At 37.3% G+C, this 25,632-nt stretch overlaps 1 protein-coding gene across 1 annotated transcript; it reads right to left on the bottom strand.

Annotated features, from left to right (window-relative positions):
• Window positions 1-459: 459 nt before the first annotated feature.
• LOC105389111 (nose resistant to fluoxetine protein 6) lies at window positions 460-24,874 on the bottom strand. Its single transcript, XM_011560178.3, has 12 exons — window positions 24,552-24,874; window positions 17,918-18,129; window positions 11,992-12,185; window positions 11,197-11,461; window positions 9,969-10,129; window positions 7,383-7,551; window positions 5,584-5,777; window positions 4,134-4,263; window positions 2,847-3,036; window positions 2,347-2,489; window positions 977-1,073; window positions 460-673 (listed from the first exon to the last, which is right to left on the bottom strand). Exons 1-12 carry the CDS (start codon window positions 24,844-24,846, stop codon window positions 642-644), a joined length of 2,082 nt encoding a protein of 693 aa, XP_011558480.3. The 5' UTR covers window positions 24,847-24,874; the 3' UTR covers window positions 460-641.
• Between the last annotated feature and the right edge of the window lie 758 nt (window positions 24,875-25,632).

Raw genomic sequence — 25,632 nt, 5'->3', positions numbered from 1 at the left:
TTGTGTTGCTAGTTCCATGATTAGAAGACTGAGTTGGTGTTGCTGTACTTAATTTAGACTATAAAGGACTCGCAATGTGCTAGTGATTTATGATGAATTTGTGTCTCGATTAGAGGCAGTATTATTGAGTAGTTTTGAAAAGGTGCCGTGTGTGACTGTATTTTTTTGTAGATGAAAACGATTAACTTATGTGAGTCGTAATATTGTGGTTGCTTCTATAATTTTCAAGGAACTATTAGGTTTACGCATTACGCACCATTTGTGATTTTGAGATAACTTTGAAATAGTCTTCCTAATATTATTTAAGTGGAAATGCGAAGATATTACGCTTCGTACTTAGTTTAAATAAGTATACAATGTACTGAATGAAATAAAAATATGTAAAACAAAAGGATAACTCTATTTCACTGATCCCTAACACTGCACTGTAGGTAATAGTACTAAATGAAATTTCCCAAATAATTATGGCATTACATTATAATTAATAACTTATTCAATCTTATAGTCTAATTATCCGATCAACGTATAAAAACAGCTACAAAATACATACAAAATAAGTGATGTTTTGGCTCTTTAAGCTTCATAAAATCTTACAACTAAATATAATACAGTTTTCACAGTCATACTTGATTTTGTTTGTTTCATTTGTCCTTTAATTTCGTTTGTGATTTTCCTGCAACAGAAATGATTGTGGTGAGTGGTTTTTGATGAGAAATATCATTTCACTGATTGCAAAGCTTATTGTGCACGTGAAAAAGTAAAATATTGTTTTATCAAATTGTCGATAAAAGTTTTTTTCCAATATTTGCTCGTTAAAATAAATCAATAGTTTCGAAATTAATGTTTCACATCAAATTTTGACTACATCTGAAAGGGATACCAAAGGGATATCGGGTGTAGGCAATATGGAGATATTATTTATTTATTTAAATTGTCTTGTAGTTAGTGATATTTAACTTTAATTTGTTGTGCTTACCGAAGTATATTCTGTAGACCTCGTTGAAAGGCATCTCAATGGCGACCGTGGCCAGCACCGACACGGCGAATACGACTAGCATTTCTGGAATGTTGAACTGAAAAAGACAACGATTTGTTTTAGTAAGGATTTTAAAATTAGTTTAGGAAAAGCGCGAGAGCGATGTTGGAGCCTTAAATATCCAGAAGGTTGTAATGTGATTCACAAGGTTTCAGGTATTTTCTCTCTGTTTCCCCTTAGGTATACAGAGAGAAAGGTAGACAAGCGAAGATGGTAGCTTTTTCTATGGATTATTTTCCCGTACTCGTGCTACGTGCTCGTAACGAGCGCTGGTACGTCAAATGTATGAAACTCAGATCGGCGCCGGTAGACACCGTTCTATCTGAATACCCCCTAAGTAGTTATGTATCTATCACCAGGCGGAAATCCTACAGTGAAACATCCTCTTTTCGTTAGGTTATAAGATAGATAATCTCAAATTAATGTATGGCAATCTTTGGCAATCGTATCTGGCCTAAGGCTTTCCCGAATTCTAGACTCTGATTGTGATTCTGAACTGAGCTAGCCCAAAACACCAAGTGATTTGAAAGTATTTAGGTAAAATTGATCTACTATTCAATGATTATTGTGTGAAAGAGGATATCTATAGCAGGAAAATAGATTTACCTTAGTCATTCAATGATTTATTTGTTCATAAACATTTAAAAGGCTACTATTATTTATATATTTTCCGTAGCCAGTTTAAAAGTCTCGCGACAATATGATACTCCGCTGGGGTTACAAAGTTTAACCAACTTTTAACACTTTTTCCAGCGTTGGGTTATTTATAGAAAAACTTCGAACCTTAAAAAACTAGTGTTTTAGTTTTATTGCCGGCTTGAGATTCCGTGAAGTTTGGTCACTACTTCCAAGTTTAGTTTTTTACACGAGTTACCGGCAGAGTCGGCCGGACTGACCGATAGTTGCGGCTACTTGTTGTGTTTTTCTCGTGAATAAATAAGTGATGATAGTTTGGAAAGCTTTTAGCAAACTCTTTAGGGGACATAAGTACGCAGGCTGTCCCAGAAGGTATGGGTCAAACAAATAGGGTATTAAGGATGGCTATTCCAAAATGCTTTACTATGAGAATACTCAAGAATTATGAGGCAAGAAAACCCCCTATGCTAAATTTACTCACTTGGTAGATAGGAGACACCAAAGTGAACAAAAATCAGTCCTGGGATTAGAGCCTTGGGTCGAACATTCAGCAAAAGAGTTAATGCACCAGTGGTCATGATTCATCATCAGCCATGAACATAGGCATGTGCTAAGGAGCTTAATGATGATACTCCGTGCTCATAGCCAAATCTCCACGAAGTAGTATAACTTACCAAGGACAGAGGCGAGTAGTAGTCGGCGTTCCTCTGTATGCCCACGTGGTAGAAGAAGATGGGAAACTGCGTCAGGTACACGCCGTACGCGATCTTGTTGAAGAACTTGAAGAATCGAGACTCCACGAATGACGTGCCTATTCCTGAAATTTACAAGAATGTAGTGTAGGTGGTTGTTTTTATACATTCAGCATCACCCATTATTATGGTTTGTTACATTGGTAGGTATAAACACAAATAAGTCTCAGAGGTGGACAATTTGAATAACTTTAGCACGTCCATGGAAAAAGTAAAATAGGTGGCCATTCTATATGTAAAAAGTTTTTTGACCAAGTTTTTTTTTGCACAACGTGAATTTCTAGATAACCTCAGGTATAAGTTAGGCTGGCTGAGCTGAAATTAAGGGCATATGTACAAAGGTACCACTTGAGAGAGCCACGTACAGGACCTTAGCCCCCGTTCGAAATATAATAGAATAGAACGCCATCTCCTCAACTTACCAGCATAATCATTGCAGATGGCCCAATGCGCCACACTCATAAACAGTCCCCACAGGATGGGCGACAGCGCGGCGAAGATGGCGGCAGGCAGGTGCTGGAACTGGTAGCCCGGGACCCCCATCTCGTAGGGGCTGATGATGGTGGAGCCAGCCACCACCAGGCAGAAGCTCCAGAGAAGGGTCCTTTGCGCCTGGAAGGAGAACGGTGGTTTGAATACTCTGTTACAAAATTCACGAGCAATGAAAAAATTCCATCTGCCATTGACGTTGCATAATATGTCACTGGACACTGGTTCTCTTCCATTGCTCGTGAGTGTATTAAGTAATCCATGGTAGGTATTATTTGTCCATTATTCACAGCGTTTAGAGATGTTTTTTTTACTGTTAGTCCTAAACTAAATGAAGCTTTAGTGATGGCACTTTTTTCTGCTAAGATAGCGTTGTCAAACATGGAGTCTGACTTTTCGTAACGTGAAAATAAATTTTAATTTATTGGCCGATTTCTTAACCGGTTGAATATCATGAAATTAGGCACAATATAAATCTATTGTTTTTCGCCGCGATATCGCGACTATAGGAGGCAAAAGGTTATGGATGAATCATCAATCCCATAGCTTCTAACAATTTCATTAAAATATATAAAGTTGTACTTAGTAACATAATTTTAAGACACTGCAGGGGTCAATCGACATTTTCATATTAAAATACGTGGAAAACCCCAGTAGCCCCAAATATGTACTTACTCATTTCTAAAACCGTATTCAATGTCATTTAAACACATTACATTAAACAATTGTAATACAATATTATAAGCACGTATAAATGTAACTACCTAGATAGCACCTGTATCTAATGTTAACAGATTTGCGTATGTATAATGGGCTCCGAACCTAAGCATGTTTTAATATTGTTATTCATAACATTCGAATCAAATTATTCAAAACTTTGTTTGGGTTCACTATTGTTTTGTTTGCAAATCGGAAAGCCTTATAATATGACTTGATTTATTTATATTTTGCATTGTTTGCAAACCTATTTAAATTAGCGATTTGACTGAAACTAATATATGACTCAATATTAACCGATTTGATTATTCTAGTTAATTTGAAGACCCTAATTTTAGTAGGTTTTAATCACATATAACACCTACTTAGGTACATAATTTCAATATCTTTACTTAATTAAAATAACTTGAAAGTATCCCTTGAAAAACGATACTTTTTTACATAAAATTTTTCATCCATTGATTGAGGGAGCTGGATTTTATCTTTCTAATTGTAATACTTACGCTTGAGAGTTTGATGGATATCTTCTTAGTCTTGAGTAAGTATGCCATGAGCACCCCGATCAAGTAGATAGTGGCTCGGTGGGTCGGCAGGATGTAGCAGAGCCTTGCTGCGTCCAACAGTTTAGACACTCTGAAATTCATGAAAAATATATAAAATGTAGGTTGGAATGTGTAATTTATAAAAAATCCAAGTCGTACGTTCATTTACAGTCGCGAGCAATGAAAAAGTTCTAGTGATAATAGCAAATGACCAGTAGTAAATTACTCCTGACCGGTACAGGCTATAGCTTGCAATATTAAAGAACTTAAATTAAATTTTACAGCAAATTAGAATAATACCAAGTATAAAAGTAATATTGTATTCAAATTTTAATTGAATGTTTTAAAAAATTGAGGCTTCTTTGGTGTCGGCTTTTGATTAGGTATCTACAAAAATGGTCGAAGATATTCGTAATTGTAAATTATTCTATTTCGAACTAAAACCAAGAGTTGTGGGTAGGAGGTGGTAGGAGTCCTTATTCTATAAGCAAAGGCCGTTTATACTACATATTTATTATGTAAATAGTAATACCGTCTGTAAATATTTTAAGTTCTTTGGTCGTAACGACAAAAGCGATGACATTGCTCTTCTAACTCATAACAATTCTGTTAAACATTATCCATTATAGTAACTATAGTAGCACTACTAGCAGTAATAACCTTGTTGGTTTTCAGTTAGCTGAACGATTATCACTCGGAATTTTACACAATTCCAGTGGGTCAAGGGTAGGTTATACGTATGTTGGTGTGTATATAGGAAAAATGTAATGTTAACTAATAATATCGTATAGGTTTCATAGGAAATTTTAGGCGGCCCCGAAATATGTCATTGTAGATGTGTTACTAATACTATAAGCAAACATTGCTGAAATATATGGCAGTGTCGTACTATTCTCTAAAAAATAATAAGAAGTCAATAAGTAGTAAATAAATTTAAGGGGTACAGGCCTAAAGAGAAGAGCCGAGGTCATGGCGCTCCTTCAGAGAGACCTACGTCATAGTATCACATGACTTTATAGGCCTCATGCTAGGAATGCGGATTTCGGAGAAGCACTCCTTTGACAGAGTGATTTATCCACACACGTCACCGGGAAAACCGGTAACCTTGAACAATTTGACAAAACACTGACCACCAAATGGTGTAGTGGTTAGTGACCCTGACTGCTATGGTTATGGTTAAGGTCCCGGGTTCGATCGGATCCAATATTTGGACCCGGTTAATATGTTGTATCTATCTAGGTATCTGTGTAGATAAATCAGTTGTCTGATACCCATGTTCAGACAAATTGTTTTTAAGTCAATAAAGTAGTATTATATTCTATTCTATTCTATTCAGGATCTCCCTAGTTTGGGGTCAGACCGTTTGTGACATATCACCACATATTGTTATTATTATTATCAGTATACTCACGAAACACCATAATACACGACCATGCTGATATCATGCCAGTAGATGGCCATGTACCGGAGCACGGTAGAGACAGCCGCGATGGCGAACATGACGGACCAGCCCACGGTCCTGGACCTCCACAGCAGCAGCATCAGCGGTAGTGTGGCCACGTACAGCTGCATGTCCATGCCGATCTGATGCGTGTGGGTCAGGCACTGGGGGGAGAGGGGTTAGATGGGATACAGTCTTCTTCTTGGTTGATGCCTCCGAGGAGTCTGGAGGTCACTCTCATAAGTACTCGAATGAACGAACGACTCTATCAGTCGTGGTTAGCGCTGCTGTTTTGTTTTACGTGCCCAATGCGTGACAATTATTGTTCGTTCGTTCGTCGATTTAGAGAGTGACCTCCCTGGGGCTAATACCTGGTGCTTCTATCATTCTAATTTGCGGCCCATCAAGTTCCCTTTTGTCGGGCCTTCGGGAGAATATATCGCTTCCGGGTTTAGAGGTACAATACTGAACTCGCGAGCAATGAAAAAGTTAAATTATACTACTACTATGCTGTTTTAATAACTAGTCGTATGAATGGTTCAAGCAAAGGTAGATAAAGTGTTCAGACGTTTGAATATTACAGCATTATGGTTTCATTCAAGTGAGCGTGGCATGTCTTAAATCCAACGTACTGAATGAAACTTTTTAATAGACCGACGTTAACAACGAATTTAATCATCATACCTAATGAAGATAATTGTGAGACTCGAGATGTTTTGAATAATTATGGCTCAATTTACATGTACTTAGATAATGTTTGCTTCACAATTTCTAGGAGTCGACCGTTGCGGGCACATTTTGCTCGTTTTTCTTCCCATATTGCACATTTCTAGAATCATACGTCTCGTGACATGTCTATCTAATGAATCTGTTGTAACTCAAGATCTTTAATAATGTAGGTGACACACTAATCCCGTTATATAATGGAAGGGGAGCGTGCGAACGATCTTAACATATTGGCAAGTTTGCATTGTCTAGTCGGATGAATGAAAGTGTAACTGCGACCAGCTATTATTCGATTTAATCATGAAAAATGAACATGGGTATTTGATTTAACTCACTGATTCGATTTGTTCGATATCTTCTAAGCAAAAGTTTCGAAGTAAAGGAAAATATAAAATTTGCATTTAGTCATTAATCTAGCTGTTTCAACAAAGATAATAACTAATCACGATCGGCAATCAGAATTACAGAAATGTTGTTTTTATGGCAACCTTACTAGTCTTGTTACTCAGGTGATTAGTGCCTACCTATCATGATCATTGTTTTTCAACTGGATTTCGCAATTCTATTACAAACGCTGATGTTACTATTGCCGAAATTTATTTAGGAGATCCCTAACAATCCCTCTAAATGTATTCACTTTCATGCCATTATAAGTATACATATAGCGCGTCTGTCTTTCAGAGGTATAGACAGATAATATTGACCTCCACGTGCCACGATCCACGATCCTCTTATACTTCTTCCTCATCCTCACCATTCATTAGTCTCTTATTACACGGAAACTTTCAAGCTCCTTGGGTTATAAAGCGCGCTCCAGACTCTCGACAAAACTACACGTGACTTAGCGAATACTAGATTGTAGAGGGCCTATTCGGCAGGACTCACTAGTAGTTTTAATAGTGAATTGTTTTATCGAGATCCGAGACAAAACCTCTCGTAGAGAATATGGAGTGGGCTATTGGTAGACAAGACACTATAGATTTCAACTGTCTCTGATTTCCCGGGAATGTGACAGGTTAATGCAAGGTGGATATTCCCCTCACCATATCTTCAAAGCCGAAGTAGTTGTGTATGAAGAGGAAGCTCTTCCACATGTTCTTCTCGCAGACGCGGCTGTGCTCCTCCACCACCAGGTTCCACTGCGGCCCGGAGTTCACATCCGGCAGGATGTAGGTACAGAACAGCATCAGACTCAGGAATAGCGGGAACAATCTGCAAGGGCAGGCGCTATGTTAATTGTGATCTGATGTAGCAGTGGGGAAGATGTAGGTCAGAGGACAGATGAGCATCAGACTCAGGAATAGCGGGAATAGTCAGCAAGAGCAGAGCTGGGTCAGTCATTGTGAGCTGAAGTAACAATGGGGAGGATGTAGGTACAGAATAGCATCAGGCTCTGGAATAGCGGGAACAGTCTAGAAAGAAATAAAATGATTTTATTCAGTCTGTAAGAGCAGGGCAGGGTTAGTCATTGTGAGCTGAAGTAGCAGTGGAAAGGTGGAAAGGATATAATTATTTATTTATTTTATACTTTATTGCACAAATATGACATATAAGTGTACAAAAGGTGGACTGCTATAAGCATTTTCTACCAGCCAATCTACAGGAGGTACCTACAAGTAAAAATTATGTAGGTACAGATCAATTTCAGGCTCAGGAATAGCGGGAACAGTCTGCGAGAGCAGGGCTGGGTTATTCATTGTGAATTGAAGTAGCAGTGGGCAGCTTACACGGGTTCGTTATCGATGGAGATAATCGTCATGTTATCGCGATTCGCCATAAATACGATGCTGTGATTGGTGAAATGCGCATTAAAAGGGTTTATCGACGTCGATAACGAACCCGTGCAGCGGCCGCTGAAGTGGCAGTATATAGGCTGGTCGTATATCTGTCGAATTTATTGTTGGAGGGTGAACGTAGGGTGAGAAGACTATAGTCACGTTTATCCAAACAAAATGTAAACATCTTTATCAAAATCTTTTCATAATGGTTTTAATATGAAGTTTTCTAACTATTTTCATTAAAAATGACTTCATAATAAATCAATAATTGATGTGTTTCTGATCGGTTATAAATTGGATGATTTTTCAAACGTGTGCCATTAAATATGACAGTACTTTGTTATGAATTATTAAAGGGCACAGTAGGTCTAACTTAACGGCGTGGATAATGAAATGACTTATGTCATTAAATATGATGACATATGCCATTTAATTCAGTTCTACAGTATGTATGTCCATTTGTCCATCTCCGTTTTAGTTCTTTGGGAATTACCGGAGTTAAGATGATCCGATGAGTTAATTAATTTAATTCGATTCACAATAGGTGATGGAAATAATATACGACGCCATTTAATATTTAACCGGATATTTGAAGATGTTATGATCAATAATAATGATAGTAGAATGTGACTCATCATTTTTAGGTCGGAGGTAAGAGGCAACCGATGATTTTGGACACATTGAATATTTTTATTGTTGATCTAAATTTAGCTAGGTATAAGTTGACTTTTTAAGAACATAATAATATAAAAAGCGACTTTTATACTATTATTATTATTATTTAAATATTTATTGTACAAATATTACAAATAAAAGTACAATTCTATGTAAATTTTGAATTAATTTTTTTTTTTTATCTACACTAGATATTTTCTAGTTATTCCTTTTCAAGGATGGTCTAATGAAATTAAAGTCACACTGTGTAAGTCTTCGTCCGTCTCATTTCCCCGCCTCGATCATCGATCAATAATAACCTTGTACAGTGCCACAAACTTATCTGTTCCGGTGACAGCTCACGTAAATTTGTAATATTTCTTCATTCTATAAGATTTTAATTTTGCCAGTAGTGGTAATTCGCTCTTGTGGTTTCAATAAACTCATATAATCTATATCAATATATAATTCATGAGTAAATAATGAGATATGGATCAATTTAGTTCGCTCTCACCGGAACAGATAAGTTTGTGGCACTGTACAAGGTCGCACTATAAGTCTTTTCCATCACCACGTCTGTGACATAATATGTCACATTATATCGAAACATCGTTACGGACCGCAGTGCCATAACATGTCCGCTTGAGTGAACTTGACCCGAGCATCGTATGTCCCTGAACTTGGACGAACGAAGCAACAGATGTGGTGAAATTTGTCGCGTCTAGTTGAAAGTTTCGTAAGCGGTATCGAAAGGGGGCATACAGTGACTTCTTAAGGGGTATTCTTGGTGGCATCGCGTGAAAAATACTCAGGCATTAAGGCCCAGTTTCATATTTGAGTAAATTAAGTGAGCTCGAGTATACTTCATAATGATTGTTTAGCCACCTTTAGCGCATGTCAATACGACATGAGGTTGCAGCAGTGCTTCTTTCTATGTATCTTTATGGATGTGTCGTCAAGCGTTATATCGCCAGCTTCCAATTGTTTCTCATACACATAGAAATCAGTAGCAAAGATAAAGAAACATTTCTTTGACACACAGACAGCAACAAAAAAATACGTAAAATCATACAATACAAAACAAACAATAACACAACAGGTAGCTGTCCAGAGCGTCAAAGAAGCACCAGCTTAGCATGTGCTGTGGACACGGCAACAGCGCTGGTTTTTACACATCTTTGGTTGACGAAACCTCACCTGAACCACCTGGAGATGAGCCTGCTCTTGATGTCGATGGTGCCCTTCCGGTCGAGCTCGCTCAGCAGGTTGTGAGCATTCAGGAACCCGCTCAGGTACAGGAAGCTGTCGGTGTACAGGATCGCCGAGCGACCAATCACGGCCCACCGCATGCCGAACACCTGAACAGTCATAGTAATATTTAATAAACCCGCGAGCAATCAAATAGTTGCACGAATGAAATTATTATCGACCCACTAAAAATATTGTATAAGCATAGACTTATAATATTACAAGGCAAGTATAAGTAGGTACCTATTTGCACATTGGTTATTTCTAGAAACCACCAAAGTGGATTTGTTAAAATATGAGTCCCACAGTCCCACCCCTAAATAACCCATAATAATATACAGACAAAACAAAGTTATAGGTATATATTTTTTAAATTTAATTGATTGATTTTACAATATTATTGTAAGGTTCCGCTACCGTGCGTGGGTGTGTTAGTTCGACACGAATTTATTACATTTTATTAATATATTTTTAGCGTTAGTCATAAAGTCATAAATAATGCCAAATATATGCTAATCTTGTATTTTAGATATTGGCGCGTGTATCGTTAACCTATTAATAAATTGTGTCGTGGCTCACTCATTTCTTATTTCCCTATTTCTGGTTGCAAACAATGAAATTAAATACAACGTTTTACATTATACAGGGGACCCCCATATAAAATGTATATCGTAATAATGATTTAATCAAATATGGGTACATCTTTACAATCTTTTGAAACAATACAAGAACTCGCACGACATTCTGACACAATTACTATTCCAAATTGTCAGCGGTATTTCGTCACACAGATAACGTAGGTGCCCTATTCCGGAGATTCGCCATCGTACAAGGGAAACGGACGTAGCAAGGCCTCATGTTTATTTGGTGAGGCAATAAAAATGGCTAGACAATAACATAATCGCCTCTTATTTGCAGTACTAAAGTGTGCAAGTAGATACCTACTTAGGTTACACATTGTACAGGGTAGGGAGGTTCTTTTCGTGCAGCCCAAATACACTTAGATATTTACGCCCAATTTCATAGATCAATATTATAGAAATGCATCGTACTTACGAGTATATCACTAATTAAAATTCTTTAGAAGCATTTGTAAACTAACTATTTGTTCTATTACTTTTGGGGTAAAGGTCCTGCGACGAATGATTAAAAAAACAAACAAGAAATGGAAACATACCTCGGACATGGTGAGTTTGTTGACATAAGAGTTGTGCGCGAGGGCCATGGATTTATGCGCAATGAGCAGCGCCAGGGCATTCAGACCCCTAAAAGCATCCAGCCCCTTTATTCTCGTCTGTGAATCGCTCAAATCGAATAGTTTTCGAAAGTTCCTTTTCAGTGAGAATGCATTCAATAATTTCTCGAAGTTCGTCGCCGCCTCGGTGCCCTCGTCGAGAATAGTCCCCAAACTGAGCAGCAGTATTACTGCCAGGAAAAATGTGCTGAAACAACACAATGAAATAAGAAATATATTTCTTCAGTGGACTTTTTGAAGTGGTAGGAAGGGGTTTTATAAGTTAGGTGTCTTATTATAATAAGACACCCAACTTATAAACGGCAAATGTATAATTTACATATAAGTTTACATGTAAAAACCCTGATAAATAATTAATGCCATTCCTGAATTAACTAACGTCACCCAATTGAAAAACCTTTTCCTGTGTTCCCCATTGTTTATTCAAAGCATGCTCTGCATATAAATCTTGCACATCCATCTTTAGCATCAAGACACTCATTACATTAGTCAGTGCAACAGTTTAATAATTTATCTGGGTGACTAATTAAGTTAATGTAGGCACCAGGTAGGTACTATAGGTTCCTAGATAAATCATTTAACTGAACAAATTCTATCGAGTCTTTTACCTTCTTTTATCATGTAAATACGCCACTCGCCCCTCACATTGATTCGATAAACTCAAACACTCCAAAAAGGTTAACTTACGAGTATCTAGTTTACAAACTTGCTACTTACATAGAGAGCGTCTTTCCTAACGAGTACGGTCGTTTGACATTCTTGACGGTGCACATGGTGTTGTGGACCTTGACCCTGACGCCCAGGCCCGCCAGGCGGTGGGACAACTCGTCCTCGAGGTCGAAGCTGCTGCATGAGCTCGGCATGCAGACTCCGTATAGCAGGCTGGAAAACCGCGGCAGGCGGTGGCCCATCTGGGAACATGGAAAGGGGACTTTAGAAGACGAAACTTTATGCCGATAAGCGATTAACAAACAAAAAGTTTTGCCGGGAGTGCGATAAACTATTTATATTTAGGTATAGATATATATAGATTTAGATTATACTTAGGCCCTGATTCACAATGTCTGGTTAGTGGCTACCTGTGAGATGAAAGACATGCTGTCACTCTCTGTTATTATTTTTTAGACTGTGGCAGCATGTATTTTATCCCACAGGTAGCCTCTACTACCTGTGATAAAACCAGACATTGTGAAACAGGCCCTTACTGTAAGTTGTGTAAAAACACGTTTTCAGAAATCAGACGCATATTCGGATTGGTATTTTCTAAAATGAGACTGTAAGGAGAAAAACCTCTGTATAAAGAGCATAAGGTTTACATAGGAACTGGTATCAATAGACAAAGTTATCGAACGAAACTTTATTACTGTTCCTTACTTTTATTGGCTACTAAAGAAAAAAGTAGCATCAAGAAACACCCCAAATTATTATAACGGGCACTTAGCATGATTAACATTTATTTGTGTCGGGAAAGTGGCAAAATCAGGCAAAATTACGCCCGACCGTCCGACATTCTGCTGTTTATGTCGACTGTGAGGAGGGAAAAAACATCGAAAAATATGCTTCACATTTCCAACAAATCTGAAATTGGATTTTCTATAGTGTCCATTCAGACGACGATGATATCAAAGAATTCTTTGTACATTTTGAGAAGTCGAGCTCTTAGCTGAGCCGTCTGTGGTCAAGGGCTATTGTGGCTTGCACAATAACAATTGTGATTCAAAATCAGCTCAGACACCAAATAAGTTGACAAAGTAGAAGAGTCGGGCACCCGCGGAATATTAAATAACAGCAAACCTTGAATCTGCGATACACGTCCGAGATCCTATTGTAGATACAAAAATAAAATGATAAATCATTGCAAATGCCGACGAGATCATGCAAATAGATGTTATATGTTGGCTACTTAATTGAAATGTTAAGAAAATAAGAATATGGAAACTAAGGATAAGTCTGAGGAATAATAAGAAAAATGCATGTGTTTGCTTTAGACCGTAATTTAATTGTGTTTTGTGGAAGTAACTACGGCTCCGGAACGAGTAGTTAGAGGTGACTTGATCGAGAGTAGTCCTGTTTCATATTTAATTTAGTTCGGTTTAGCTGTATAAACGTGGCGATAGACATTGAAATTTAACTCGATACCTGAGCAGCTCAATAGAGCTGTAAGTACAGTTAAAAGCTAAAATTATATGCTAGTAGCATCCTGAAAGCTTGTCAAGTCATTATTAACTTCAGATTACAATTTGTACAAATATTCATTTTTATTCACTGGACATGGGCCTTTCCCAATGAGCGCCGCAACATTCAGTCCTCGGCCTCTCTCATCCAGCTTCCGGCCATGTGTCTAGGCTCTAACTAAATCAATCAATAAAAAAAATCGTCTTTAAGTCGACATGGAAAAGTAAGTGTAAAGTGAAAGTTCTTAAACTTGTAAAGTTGCATCAGAATTGGGTATTGAGTATTGCTGTTTAGTAACTAAATTACCAAAATACATGGGGTTTACCTTTACATACGAATTTGCATACAGTTTCATAATTCAGTTAGGTGCAATGTGTGAAAAATCACATGACCAGAGATCAAGGGTTAAAAGGGCCTGACAGACCAAGTTTTATGAATGTTCGCGCAAGAGAACAATTCATATTTTTACGCAAGTATAGAGGAAGGTTCTATATGTTTATGAAAGTACCTAGTTTATATTACTAGTGTCTAAAACTTGGATTAAATTTAGGTATTAGTATCTATAAAGTAGACTCTTGGGACAAAATGTTTAGTATCGAATTTTCTTTTTAAATAAAATAAAACTTAACAATAAGGTTCAATAGCCGCTTACACTCAGGCCCTGAATAAAATGTGCCGACATTTTCAGTGTGAACCCTTTTTTGACCTTCACAATTTGAAAGCGCGTACATTAGATTATTGAATATGAAAAATGCCGTTCATAGTCAAGGTTACTGTGTGGAAAATTTTCACAATATATATTTTCTTAGCAGAAAAAGCAGGGTTAGCTGTTTAGGCTCTATGTTACCTACCTACATATAAAAATAGACATATAACACGTTTTTAAGTGTATTTAACCAGATACGTGCGAAACTTTTTCCCTTTCTTTTTTATCTTCAGGTCAGAAATCCGGTGTAAACTAAAATCCAGGGTCAACAGTTCACGTTTTGTGTAAGAGGGGTTCGTATTTGGGACGACGACCTGAGTTCATATAAAACTAAATTGTTTGTTTTGCATTTAAATTAAATTTTTCTGTCGCGTACATTTGCGAGCTTGCAAATTTAGTTATACGCAGTGTAATGTACCGGCGGTGTTGCAACATCACCGGCACATGTTCACGTTATTTTTTTGCAATTCTAGCAAAATTATTGACCGCTCCATGACCTTTCAGTCAGTACGTATCTACCTATATGAAGGGATCTATACGACAGGTAGGCGGTAGTGTCCGCATGAGTAAGGCCTAGAGGAGAGCATTATGGGTTTCTTTAGAAGAGATTTTTATTGTATATGAGATGTTTATTGTATATTATTATAATTAATTTGTAACTATCACATGTTTAGTATATGGCAGTTGAATTTTATTGAGATTGCGTTTAATGTGTCTCGTGAGCCAAAGACTAGATAAATTATGTATTCAAATACAGGAATTTGCAAAAAGGCTAAGCCTATATTATACATAATGTATGTGTGTCCAGGATTCGAACCCGGGACGCTCGGACCTAAAGTCATCGCTTTGGGAAAATAGAGCGAATCCCTGGATATTAATTATCATTCGTAACCTTTGCCTTCAAACTGAGATTTGGGTAAATAATGGTAAAATATGATAGTTTGCATAAGTTAATTTGGTAACCTGATTTCTATATCCCGGACATGACCCAATCATAACATTCATAACAGACCGAGTAAGCATCAATTTTAATTAATGATACAATCCATTTAACGTGGAAATATTAGGAATAATAATTAAGCCATAGTTTAAGTAAACAGATATTATTGCTGTGGAATTAGAGACAACGGAGTCCTCCGATTAAATTGTGTCCAAGGAAAAATCGGCGCGAGTACTAAATACAACTCTGAAATATGCGTTTAAAAAAAATGTTGTGATGATTGGATAATTCGTTGGCGTATGTGTATCGTTTCTGAAGGAGCATACTATAAAGGTGATAAAATAAATTTGGATGAATGACAAACATTTTTTGTTTTATTGACCCAGTCCTGATACTTTTTACACAGAATGTATTATGTGAAATCTGATGTTTTCAGGTGCATATTGTACAAAAGTAACACTGTGAATCAGGGGCGTATTTAAAGATTGCGCGCCCTGGGCTCCTGTAGTTTTCCGCCCCATCAAGGAATGAAAGAAAACAAAAAGAGCAGTCAGTGTGTGTAAGGTGATAGATTTGCGTAGATAATGATCCGAACAAAAAAAAATATTTTTCTGGATAGACAGAGAGGTACATTTTAGAACGTTTAGAAATAAATTTTGGCGACTGGGAGTGAGGGATTTTTTTTCTTTTGATTTGCTTAAAAAATACAGAGGCGGAAAAAAAATGACTATTCCACTGGTTCAAAAAATAACAAAGTCCGGCTTTCATACTTAAAAAATCCAGCACTGCTCGTCACCTAAATACCTCGGAGTGACCCTGGATAGATCCCTCACGTACAAAACCCACTGCGAAAACACCAATAAGAAAGGAGCTCCCGAAACAAACTTCTGCGACGGCTTTCTTCTACCAGCTGGGGCGCCTCTCCGCAAGTTCTACGAACAAGTAGCCTAGCACTCTGCTTCTCAGCCAAATTTGCCTACCCCATATGGGCAAGATTCCCACTCCTCAGAGCCAGAAGACAAAAGTCTTCAACCAGTGCATCTTGCCAGTGATGACGTACGGTGCAGAGACGTGGACACTGACGGTAGGACTGGTCCACAGATTTAAAGTCGCTCAGCGTGCTATGGAGAGAGCTATGCTTGAGGTTTCTCTGATGGATTGTATCAGAAATGAGGTTATCCGTCAGAGGACTAAGGTTACCGACATAGCTGTCAAAATATGCAAGCTGAAGTGGTATTGGGCTGGTCATATCTGCCGAAGAACCGATAACGGTTGGGGTAGACGAGCTCTCGAGTGGAGACCACGAATAGGCAAACACAGCGTGGGACGCCCTCCTGCCCGCTGGACTGACGACCTTAGGAGGGTAGAGCCGGTAGTGGTTGGATGAGGAATGCCGAGGACCGAGTGTTGTGGCGCTCCTTGGGAGAGGCCTATGTCCAGCAGTGGATGATTATTGGCTGATGATGATATGGGCAAGATTTTGCTCTTAACGACACAGTTCGTATTGTAACGGGATGCCTCAAACCGACACCGCTCTACAAGGTCTACACTCTAGCTGGGATAGCACCCCCTAGTATACGGCGAAAAGTGGCATATTATGTTGAGAAAGGCAAACAAGAATGCGACTCCAACATCCACTTTACTCACATACTGTCGCACCTTCCCGCCTTAAGAGCCGCAGAGCGTTTCTAAATAGTACGGTGTCCTTAACTGATGAAAACCCACAAAACGCAAGGCTAAGGCTCTGGTAGGAAAAGCAGCCCCAAGATCCTTTCCTACCTCTTGAGGAAAAACTTGCTCCTGGTATCTGTCTCCCCTGGCACATTTGGAAGACTCTAAATCGGTTGCGAGCAGAGGTAGGCTGCTACAAGGACAATCTTTGCAAGTGGGGCTATACCGTTGCCAACCTACCTATGCGACTGTGGTACCGCCCCCCTGACTATGGGGCATGTACTCTCCTGCCCCCCTGTGCCTTTCCACCTGCACTCGGGAAGACTTACTCCAGGCCGACCAGAATGCTATCAAAGTTGCTTCGTTTTGGTCTAGACAAATTAAAAAATTCGCATGTTCACTGACACGAAAGAAGAAGAAGTGTAGAGTACATACCGACCTACATATGTATAGAAACATTGTGGTGATAGATTTGCATACATAATGATATCTTCCGAAGAAAAAAAATGATTTTTCTGGATAGACGAGTACATTTTAGAACGTTTAGAAATAAACTTGTGCAGGGTGGGCGACTGAGTTAGGCAAAAAAAACTTTAGATTTTGTTCAAGAAAATACCTACCAAGGCGGAAAAAAATTTGACTATTCCACCGGTTCAGAAAAGAACGAAGGCGGCTTTCATACTTTAAATCATATTTATTAAGACATGAAATCAACATTTGGAAAGATGGCTCAGGGCCGTTCTAGGCTTACGTCCTAAAATATTGTTCTGTACTTTTTTAATCCTCCAACCTAAAGTCCAAGGGCGGCCTACCGGCCGCCCCTGGGCCGCCCTTCGCCGCCTGCCGCCCCGGGCTGTAGCCCTTTTAGCCCTAGGGTAAATACGCCCCTGCTGTGAATGTTTGCTATATATTTATTTGTACACCTTCCTCATTTATTCTATTCAAGTCATTCCTCCACCCAATGGTTGGCCGGAAGATCGCTTTTAGCGATAAAGCCGTCTATTAAGTAATATAATAATTGTATAGATTGTTATTTGTGTTCCGGTAAATCAATAAAGGAGTATAATTCTATTCTATACTATTCTAAAAGTATACTAAGCCTACAGGGTGTGAATAAAATAATAGGTAGGTATTAGGTAATATGTACTTACATCTGTCAAATTACTCTTAATGTAATGTCCGCTGTGCACCAAGTAGTCCAGCTGGTCCATGTGGTCGTCTCCACCGAGGGTGATGTCAAAAGAGGCGAGGCAATACTTCCCGCGCACAGCGCCATCTATGCTGAGGCATTCGTCAAAGTCGCCATATTGGTTTCCGTTGCCGTTCAAAATTCCCGACGGGAGTTTTGCCGTCGCGTCGAACACTGCAACAAGAGGAATGTAGTTTTAAAATGTGTTATGGGTTCTGGGATTGTGGAAATTTTATTTCTTTTGTTATTAAATGTCAGATTATGTATTTTAAATTAGAGAGCGTTAGTCCTATGTGAGCTGTTAAATCTTTACATTGTCAATGAAACGTCATAAAGCTCATGATATAAAATGGGTAGTTGTTGAGGTAGTATAGTTCAGTATACGTATAAGGCACCAATAAGGCAACAGTAAGATATAAGAATATGAAATGGACGTAAAGCAGTTACAGTATTCGGAGCACTGCAGAATTTTAAAAGTAATGGCGAATGTACTAGTAATTCATTGACATTTTAGTACTGAGTTCGGCGCGCGCGCTGCACTACGAACGAGCAATGGAAACCGTGGGATGTTCATTTGTTTTGTATTCATAGTAGGCTCTCTCTTGGGTCAATAGTAGCAGTGGTCATTTTCCTCAAACGATTTTATCTGGTAATAGCAGTTACTTTGGAAACATGCAACATCCCAGACTAGTAGGTATTCTCGGAAATCTCGGAATAATTCATGAAGATTATGTGCTACCAATAAGTCATAATGTGCATAAGTGCTGTCTCTGCAGTCGGTTCCAATGGTACAAAAAAAACTGTCATGTTTGTCAAGAAGACTGCGGACAGGAACAAAAAATCTTATTTCCGAATCTGTGTAACCCCCTGTGTGTTTGTGGTGGCACTGCAGCAGTTTAGGAGTAGTGAGTAGGAGTGCAGCTAATTGTTTCAAGTGCAACTGGAGCGTGCGAGGCAGTTCTGATGGAGATCGTCACGCCACAAGTCGGCCTAGCTGAAGAGGCGCTTGAAAGGGACGATTTTTTAAAAGCCTTTAACAGTTTACACCATATTTAACAGCTGTTTGGAATGGTATGAATTTTTCAGGTACTACACTTAAGTATAATTTTTTGAAATTTTCATATCCATATCATAACAAATAGAAAAATTATTAACGTTATGAGTAAAGCCGCGGCAATAACCAATTCTTAAAACGGCTAGCCAGCTTAAAAATAAATTACCACTTGGACCAGCCGGTACGCAAAATGGGCCGGCAGTGGACGTCGCGCCGGGTGAGATCCGGGTGACATTGACGTGACATGTGACGTCACACGCTACAGTCACGTCCTGCGAGCGACGAGAATCGGTGATTAATTGTGGGGACGTCTTTTTTTCGGCATTAGTCCGTTCCAATTCGGAAATTAAACTCGGCTGCGCCGTCGTTTGTTTCGTCTGTCACTTGTTTAGTAAATTAGGTACTTAGGGCTTACATTTTCGTTTTTAATAAAACATGTACTATAAGAACATTTAAAAAAATATATTTGTAAAGGATTTATATTTATGACATGTTAAAAAACTACTTTTTGCTATTGACGTAAGTAAGTGGAATTTAAGGTTGAATTTTGGTAGATCAAATCGAGAAAGTTTTCTAACGGAACAAAATGATAAAAAACAACAAGGAGTCTAGAATATAATTATGTATAAAATAAAATTTATTAATATGAATTGGCTAAAAACGTAGTAAGTATGTACTTTTTTAATTTCTGGTATGTTGACCTAGACAGGTCAACAGGTAGGTTGATGATGCGTTTTATTGTTGTTTGTGCCCGAAATTTATAATCGATGGTAGGTATATTCTTATTCTATGCTAAATTTGAAATTATTTCTGGCTTCATTTGTCATCATATTAATTTAACGTTAGTTATTTTATAATGTTAAGTTCAACGTCCCCAGTATGCATTAGTGAATACTGGACATAATGCGAATTATTTTATACCGAAGGGATTGTAATATGATTATGATTGCAGTTGGTAAAGTATTGTTTGTCGCCATTAAGTGTAATATTGCTTCATTATCATTAGTTGGACGCATCTTGTAGTAAAATTGCACGATTGACGACTTAATCATTATACTGCTTATTGCTAATAAGTTTTCAAAAAAACTTAAGTTAACTCGCGACTTGCGAGCAATGAAAGAGTTCCACTCCCAAAATGTCGACACCAACTAACCCCAATTTTTCAAAACTTGAACCAAATATTTATGTTTTTAGATGATAATATTCTGATGAGATGTTCAATGTTGCAGACGGCGTCATTTAGCTAGTTTTGTTCGTTTAGGAGTTTGGTGGTATGGCACTGAAACTTTTTCGTTGCTCGTGAGTGTAGAAGAAAAGCTGACATTAATTTTGTCACCAGTCGAAGTTGGCATATCGCCTATCTAACACTAACAATAGGAAAATTATGCTACGGTATGGTCTATTTATGATTGCTTATCTATAAATTTATCCATGTCTGAAGGAAAGTGAAACTCAGACACTAAAATATTCAAGGTGAACATTAAAATGTATGTAAATTGTATGAATCTAGATTTTGGGTGCGTCAAAGAGCTAATATAAAAATAACTGTTCTCCAATCAGGTTTGGTTGATATTTAGATCCATTGATGTCGTTACTATAGCTCACGTTCTTATTCTTTGCGTCTCGGTGATAGACCCTAGAAGTGAAGAAGTAGGTAACAGGGAGGATTGGATGGCGATTAGTTGTGCTATAATGATGTTGTAGGTATTGTAACTGTAGCTATATGTATTGTACTGTAGAAAAGAAAAAATATACAACTAAATGGTGTATCCTATTTTTATGATATTGTTTATCTGCAAAAGTAAAGACTATTCATCACGTATAAACGATTTAAGACAACGATGGGACAAAGGCATGGTCAAAATTTTATTTGGTACTTTTTACTACAAAATAAGGTGAATTTGACGACTGGATGGCTAAGTAGTGGCCCTGGTTGCTACGACTAAAGGTCACCGCACATATAAGCGTAACATAAAGGGATCGCCTCTTTTTCTTCTGTGAACCAGTAGAACGCGAGCTCGCGAACGCCTGGTTACAGAAGAAAAAAAAGGCCTTTACGTTACGCTTAATATATGTGCTGAGACCCTTAGCTACCCCTCAATCAAAGGTAAGATTCTTGCTTCAGATAATAGTAAAATAAATAAATTTGGGATGTCTAAGGGTTCTTACAAGATGACCTCGAAGTTTCAGGGGGTCTTGTATGAGATAACGTTGACTTATGGAGTAACCGTTATTTACAACGAACTTGTTGAATAGGATATAAAATAATGCTAGCGTGGGGTTTATTATGTGGGTAAGTGTGACTATCTAAAACATTGTGTGTATAAATATATGTAGATAGATAGATATTCTTTATTTGTACACAAAAACATGGATAACATTACAAAAAACTTAATGTAACACATTACAAATGGCGGTCTTATCGCTTAAAGAGATTTCTGTACTTATAGATTTATCATTTCATTCTAACTGGGCAATTATTATTTTATTTAAATTTGTCTGTCGCGTGCCAATTTATTTATACATAATCATTTAGCACAAATAAGTCAATTAAACTATTATAGTATTTTTTAATAATAGCAACCTACTAATTATTATGTTTATTACCTAATTTGTTGTTAAGGGTATAATTAATCAATCTGGAGAACAAAAATAAATTGTAATTTATAAAAAAAACTGTAGGTTACTTATATTATACCTACCTTATACCTAAATAGTGTACAATAACGTTGGTGAGTTTTATGAAAGTAAGTACCTATTGACTAAGTAACTACCTACACGATTTTTTAAATAATGTTTTGAAAATTGTGCTCTGTAGCGTAGACTTTCATCACATCAGTGAATGCCAAAAAAACTTAATATTAATGTTAATAACGTATAAATGAACTATATATAAAAAAAAACTTGAAATAACGAAAAATGTTATTGAGAATGACGAGTTTGTGATTACAATAGGTTCAATTTTGCAACAACCTGTATAGTCAGTCACTCACGAGGTCGATTATCATTATGTCTAAGCTGTTTTGATCAATACGAATACAAACAGTAAATACAATTAATTTGGGAGTGACGCATAATATCTATTTCTAAAAGAATCAATAAAAATATCTTGACTAGAACTAAATTCACGCTAGTAATTTTTTTTTACCTTTTCTATTTTTATAATTATGTCGTTTATTATTTATTACCTTTTAACAACATTTTTTTTATGAATTCAAAAGTGTATCTTTATTTTACCACGTAAAGATTTTTTAAATGTCTTGCTGTGAAGTGTCATATCACTCGTATTGTTTTTTTACGTTGAATATACAATTTAATGTCATTTCATTCTATATCCAGCATATCCCATGGGAAAATTTGTAAAGGCTTTGAAAATCCTTATTAATTACGAGGAGGTAAGATGATACAACTTGTGTTTGGTTAAACAAATCTACAGTTTCATAATTATTATTCAACAATAACCATGGTGCTAAACATCGAATGAATGATTTTGGAGTTGTAAGGGAAAATATCCAAATCTTTTTGCATACAAGGAAAAATATTTTATCTATTTGAGCTGATATCCTAACTAATATTATAAATGCGAAAGTAACTGTTTCTGTCTGTCTGTCTGTTACTCTTTCACGCCAAAACTACTGAACGGATTTGAATGAAATTTGGTATACACACGGTCTAGACCCTGGGAAAGAATATAGGCTACTTTTTATCCCAGAATTCCCACGGGAAAACATTTTAATGCGAAGCGAAGCGCGCGGGAACAGCTAGTTACATATAAAGCGTATTACAATAAAATTAAAAAAAAAAAAAAAAAAAAAACAAATATACCTAAGCAGGAACTGTTCTTTTTTGATGTTGGTGCGGTGACAAAGTAATCTAAAGAAAAATGGCACCAACTTCAAAAAAGAACAGTTCCTGCTGCTTAGGTATATTTGTACTGTCACATACGAGTAGAATTTGTGTAAACCTTAAATTATTTCTTTCATTTTAGTGGTTTTTTGAAGTCGGTTTTTTATTTTTTTTAATTATTATTTTATTTTATAGTTTTTAGTATATTTGCAATAATTTTCAATCAAAAGTAAGGTGCAAATGATACCAAAAAGTCCTACTAATCAATACGAATCATTCAAGCCTAATCACGAGGTAGTTGCTATATACTGTTGAGGAGTTCCCTTGACTGCCTTCCGTTTCCATCATCAGATCAGCTCAAGGTCACCATCATATTTTTTTGTTATAAGAACTATATTTACGTTCTAAATTTCATTAGAATCGGTTACTAGGTGCCCAAAATGGAAATTCATACCCTGTTTTTACCCCTTTACCCACCCTTGAGGGGGAACTAAAATTCTGAAAAAAAAATGGGACCACCTGGGAGCTCAATGCAATACAACAAAAAAAGAATTTTCAAAATCGGTCCATAAACGGCGGAGTAATCGGTGAACATACATAAAAAAAAAAATAAAAAAAAAAAATCCCGACGAATTGAGAACCTCCTCCTTTTTTTGAAGTCGGTTAAAAAGTATATCTATCCATTGCATTCATAAAAGAGTTAGGGCGTCGTCTTAGGGATCGAGGCCATGACAATCGCTCTGGGGCGTACTTGATGCAGAGGATCTCCCTCGCAGTGCAGCGCGGTAATGCTGCCAGTGTCATGGGAACCTTTGGGTCGGGTGCGTCCTGGGGCGGGCTATTTGTATAATAGGTATTTCATTATGTTTTTCTATGTCTTTTAAATAAAAATAAAATGATTCCATTACGATGTTCTTAACAAAATACTCTCACAAAGAGCATCACTAAACTATGTCCTCGGCTTTCCTCATCCGGCAACAACCACGAAAATAATTAAAAACACATGTTTTATCATTGTTTGTTTCAGACTGAAATTTTCAAATAAGCTGATTTAATGACTCTGACGTATTTCTATGACGATACATTTGCAGTTGCATGATTCGATTATCTTCTAGTTCAAGGATCTTAATATCAGCTGGATTAATTACGTTATTAGTTCTAAATGGATTTTATTCAGTTCTGAAGGAATTATCTTTTAATAATATCCGCATAACCGTATCGGAATGGATATTGATCTTCATAATTATAATGTTTACCTTAATTATTGAACTTGAATTAAGTAAAACCAGATAGTTACTCTTTCATTTTTCTCATAACTATCCCTGGTTTCATTTTACAATAAGGCTTAAAGGCCTGTGCCTAGGTCCCGAAGAATCCTGTATATCTGTAGAACAGGTTCCTTGTTTAGCTTGAAAAGAACAAGTCTAGTGTAGCCAGTGAATTATAATCTACACGAAGTTATTTATCTCTTTTTAGTGTTTATTTTTAGATATAACATTGCTTATGATGATTATTAAAATTTTAGGAGTCGTTTAATATCAAGATACCACAATTATAATTTAGTACTGTTTATACATCCAACACTGTACCCAACTAGCCCAATACGTGCGGGTAGTAAAAAAACACTTTGACTACGCTGACCGCGTCTTCAACCTAAAAACTTGTAATCGCCAAAAAAACAAAAAGCAATATTTACTTTTTAGCGCCCACAGCTCGAGGCGGTCCAAGCTCTCCAGATACAGCTGGCTGTCCCGGCGGCACTGCTGCGTCGTCCCATTCCTCGGCACAGGAACCTTCGGGAACAGGTCCCACAGCTGCAGAACATTGAACTGAGCACTCTGTCGCACTGTCTCATTTTTCACCCTCAAAAAAGTCGAGTTGAAAACTGTTCCATTGAATGTGTTTTCTGGTAAGGTGAGTTCTATGCACTCCCGCGACGCTACTGCTGAGACTGATAGAAGTATTGCTAACACGCATGCGCGCACCGCCATGGTAGCTTCCACAATGAGCGGGCGCCGGTAGACCGCGATACACTATAAACAAACGCGGGCTTCTTACTTAGACGATCGTCCCAGCTATTCGCAACTCTATTGTTTAGCACGCAAGGTCCGATGGCTGGCAGGCTGTCTAGGCATTGTTTGGATGCTCTTGAACGCCTAACCCCTTAGCACTGACACTTTAGGATAATAGAAGTGATGTCTGTTGTGTAACTTGACGAGGTCCAGTTTTGATTGTCTTCGCTAAGTAAATGTAATAGATTTTTTCATGTTTGTTTTCGTTATGAAAATAAATAATGAATTTTCAGATCTATTAAAAACGCAGTGGCAGTGTTTTGAATATGTGTCAACGTTAAATTAACATCAGCGTGAGCATTTTCGATTTCCTGTGAACACATTAGCAAAGTAATTTTGACTTGCAAAAACTAATTCAAAGGGCCTTTGCTTTCATTCATATACTGAGCGCTAATGTCATTAACTTCTTGTCATCATAATCATCATCAGACAATGATCCTCAACTGCTGGAAATATAATACCTACAGGTTATTTTATTAGTAATTATTTTATTTTGTTATATGCGAATGGGAATTTCGTGAAAATGTACTCCATCTAAAATATCAAGACAGACAAAGATTGTATGGGTTTGATTTTTTTTTCCGATTTTCCTAAAATAATAAGTAGTTGTTTAGAAAGACCACCTAGAGGATTGCAGGGCGTCTGACACTCATATTTTCTGTTTATGGTCTTCACGCAGGATTTTACTATAATATAAAGTTCCAG

This window comes from Plutella xylostella, chromosome 13 (genome assembly GCF_932276165.1).
Source record: "Plutella xylostella chromosome 13, ilPluXylo3.1, whole genome shotgun sequence".
Lineage (NCBI taxonomy): Eukaryota > Metazoa > Arthropoda > Insecta > Lepidoptera > Plutellidae > Plutella > Plutella xylostella.
The sequence above is the reverse complement of the archived record's forward strand: the minus strand, read 5'-3'. Positions and strand labels throughout refer to the sequence as shown.

What these genes read in the sequence shown, in the direction of transcription:
- LOC105389111 (XM_011560178.3), bottom strand. Translation starts at nt 24,846, where the DNA reads ATGGCGGTGCGCGCATGCGTGTTAGCAATACTTCTATCAGTCTCAGCA. An exon ending in TATCCATCAAACTCTCAAGC is followed by an intron (nt 3,037 to 4,133) that starts GTAAGTATTACA and finishes TTCTCCTTCCAG; the next exon opens with GCGCAAAGGACCCTTCTCTG. An exon ending in ACTACTCGCCTCTGTCCTTG is followed by an intron (nt 1,074 to 2,346) that starts GTAAGTTATACT and finishes TGTCTTTTTCAG; the next exon opens with TTCAACATTCCAGAAATGCT.